The 3,317-nt window shown below is 31.4% G+C and overlaps 1 protein-coding gene across 1 annotated transcript; it reads left to right on the plus strand.

The window, feature by feature from the left end:
- Positions 1–1,849: 1,849 nt before the first annotated feature.
- Positions 1,850–2,584, plus strand: LOC115874306. Its single transcript, XM_030889413.1, has one exon. The coding sequence runs from the start codon at positions 1,850–1,852 to the stop codon at positions 2,582–2,584; it is 735 nt and encodes a 244-aa protein (XP_030745273.1).
- Positions 2,585–3,317: the final 733 nt, after the last annotated feature.

A 3,317-nucleotide genomic window follows, 5' to 3' on the forward strand; every position in this document is an offset into this window, starting at 1 on the left:
ACTACATATACCAGGATATAATTTTTGTGGACCAGGAACACACTTAGAAAAAAGGATAAATAGGGGAGACGTTGGCATAAACGCCTTAGATTATGCTTGTAAGGAGCACGATATAGCATACTCTCAGTCTTCCGATTTGTTAAGAAGACACGACGCGGATAAAATATTAGCAGATAAGGCGTGGGAACGGGTAAAGGCGAAAGATTCCTCTATTGGATAAAAAAGTGCTGCATTGCTAATAACAGGCATTATGAAGGGTAAAAGAAAGCTTGGAATGGGTATAAAAACAAAAAAAGAAAAAACAGTTAAATTAATGAAAAAACGTATTATTGAAAGTCCCAAAAAAATTGGAGGGTTTTTACCTCTTTTGTTACCAATACTAGGAGCATTAGGTGCACTTGGCGGAGCTGCTGCGAGGATTGCCAAAGCAGTAAATGATGCAAAAGCATCTAAAGAACAATTAGAAGAAATGCGTCGACATGATATAGCAGTGGAGACACAGGGAAAAGGCTTATTTATTAAACCATACAGGGGGAAAGGATTGTACATTAAACCGTATAAAGGAGGTTCAATTAAAGAGAAGACAATAAAAAAAATCCGGTTCCCAAAAAAAGCGTTGACAAATATCGATTTGCTAAAATATACGAAAGAAATACCAAATTTTAGAGGTATTTTTATGCGTAATAACTTACCTAAGAAAATTAAAATAAATGAGAGCGGTATTGTCAATTTGGATAGTAAAGAGCACAAAGGCTCCCATTGGACAGCTTACAAGAAGAATAAAAGTTATGTAATATATTTTGATAGTTACGGAAATCTAAAACCACCTCTTAAATTGCTCAAATATTTTAATTCAAATGGAAAAGTGAACATATTTTATACTTATGAAACAAAACAGAAATTTAATACAGACAATTGTAGACAACTCTCACTCGAATTTCTATTCAATAAGATATAAAAACATACTAGGTTTGAAAAACATGTTAGTAAAATGTCTACCACTATTGCGATTACAGGGAATTCCTCAATATTATCAGCCGATTTTAATCCACCTATTTATTTAGACGATGGAAAAGATTACTATTTAGGTTTGGCTGATTTTGAGACATTTATGAGTATACCTAATGTAGAAGAAGGGAAAAATAATAAAGTATACATATCAGATAAAATTATTACAATTCCGGAAGGTACTTATGACATCGTTGATATAGAAAAATACATTAAAAATGGTATTCGAGAAAATTTTGAAAACGAATCTATTGGGTTTGCACTTAAGTCAAATACAAACACTTTAAAATCTCATATTTTTTGCACCGAAAAAATTGATTTTACAAAAACCGATTCAATAGGTAGACTTTTAGGTTTCGAGAAAAGAGTGATTGAAGCTAATGTAATTAATCAGTCAGATAATGTAGTCAATATTAGTAAAGTTAACACTATTTGTATTGATTGCAACATTTGTGTAGGATCGTTTAGTAATTGTAAACCTGTACACATAATTCATCAATGTTTTCCCGCAGTAGCTCCAGGCTATAAAATAGTGGAATCCCCACTACCCATATTATATTTTCCCGTCAGCGTTAAAGCAATCAACAACATTACCGTAAAAATAATCGATCAGAACGGAGATCTTATTAATTTTCGAAACGAAACAATTACGGTTAGACTACATTTAAAAAGCGACAATAATGGTTATCAGATATAATAGGCCAATACCACCAGCTGTTATTATTAAACGTTATAAAAAGACTACATCTAGTTGTAAGAATAGTATTAAACGATCCTCTGAGAAGCTAACACCAGAAAACCGCCAATTTCTCTAATCTTTGGGGTTTAAAGTCTTACAATAATGAATATACTTAATGTAACAGAAAAACTCTATGTAGACAATTCAATAGTTAGTACTGAATTACATACATATCAACCATTCATCTCTTCGAAATTTGATTATAACGATGAAATACGAATACCAATTCAAGAACTTGATGCGTATACGCTACCTTCAGAAAATCTTTTATATATTGAGGGAGCTCTTTTAAATAATGAAGACAAATACACAAAAAAATTAAAGTTTGTTAATAACGGCATTGCATTTCTATTTAGAGAAATTCGCTTTGAACTTAACGGGGTTACTATAGATTCTGTAAGGAACGTTGGGTTAGCTTCAACTTTAAAAGGATACCTTTCTTTCAATACCAATGAGAGCATTAAACTGCAGAACGCTGGATTGTTCCCAGACAGAAAAGAAAGTGATAGAATCTTGGTAGATGACAATGGAAAATTTAATGTATCTATACCCCTAAAAATACTTCTTGGATTCTTTGAAGATTATAAGAAAATTATTTTAAATATGAAACAAGAGTTGGTCCTAATTAGGGCTAGTAATGACTTAGATGCCGTTTTCTTTAAAGATGATACAACCCCTCCAACAACTACTGTTGAAACGACAAAGGTTTCAATTGATAAACTATGTTGGAAGATCCCTCATATTACAGTCGATATTCCTCAACAACTTGCTCTAACTAAGATATTAGAATCAAACAAAGAACTTTTAATTGGATTTCGAAGTTGGGAAATTATTTAATATTTTTCATTACCTGAGACCACTCGTCACACATGGCCAGTAAAAACCACTAGTAAACTCGAAGCTCCTCGTCATGTCATAATTGCATTTCAAGAAGATAGAAAAGGACAGGTTACTAAAGATATGAGTCAATTTGATAATGTTGATTTATCTAATATCCGAATCTTTTTAAATTCCGAAAGATATCCATATCATGACCTATATTTAAATTTTAAAGAGAACAAATATTCTGCTTACAATCCGGAAAAATTTAAGAGTATTTGTCCAGTTACACATATTGACTGTTCTCATCAAAAAGAATTTCTACAAACCGGTTCTATTGTAATGAGAGTGGAATTTGAAACAAATGCTAATATCAAAAAAGAAACATCTTCTGATTTTGCATGACAAAGTATTTAGTTATAACCCCTTAACAAAAATTGTTAAACCACTCTAATGCGCATGCAACTCTAACTACATAAATGTAGAAACTGATCAACATCAGATATCAGTATGAATACAGAACTGGAACTACGTGTATCTGAATATTTAAAAAAATTAAAGAGATTAAAACAACAAATACAAAATTACACCAACAAAAAATCAATGTATATTAAATTTTCACGTATGAAAATATGAAGTTACTGGTGCTTGATGTTCAAGGATTTAAAGTAGAGAACAATCGATTTATTCCTAAAGAATTAGCAGCATATGATGGAAAAAAGATATGTCATTTCCTGTTTAAACGACCTTT

The sequence above is a fragment of the Sitophilus oryzae genome, unplaced genomic scaffold (assembly GCF_002938485.1).
Source record: "Sitophilus oryzae breed Bouriz unplaced genomic scaffold, Soryzae_2.0 scaffold_1274_pilon_pilon, whole genome shotgun sequence".
NCBI lineage: Eukaryota > Metazoa > Arthropoda > Insecta > Coleoptera > Curculionidae > Sitophilus > Sitophilus oryzae.

Bases quoted from the DNA above. Each gene is read 5' to 3' on its own strand.
- LOC115874306 (XM_030889413.1), top strand. From the start codon at position 1,850: ATGAATATACTTAATGTAACAGAAAAACTCTATGTAGACAATTCAATA.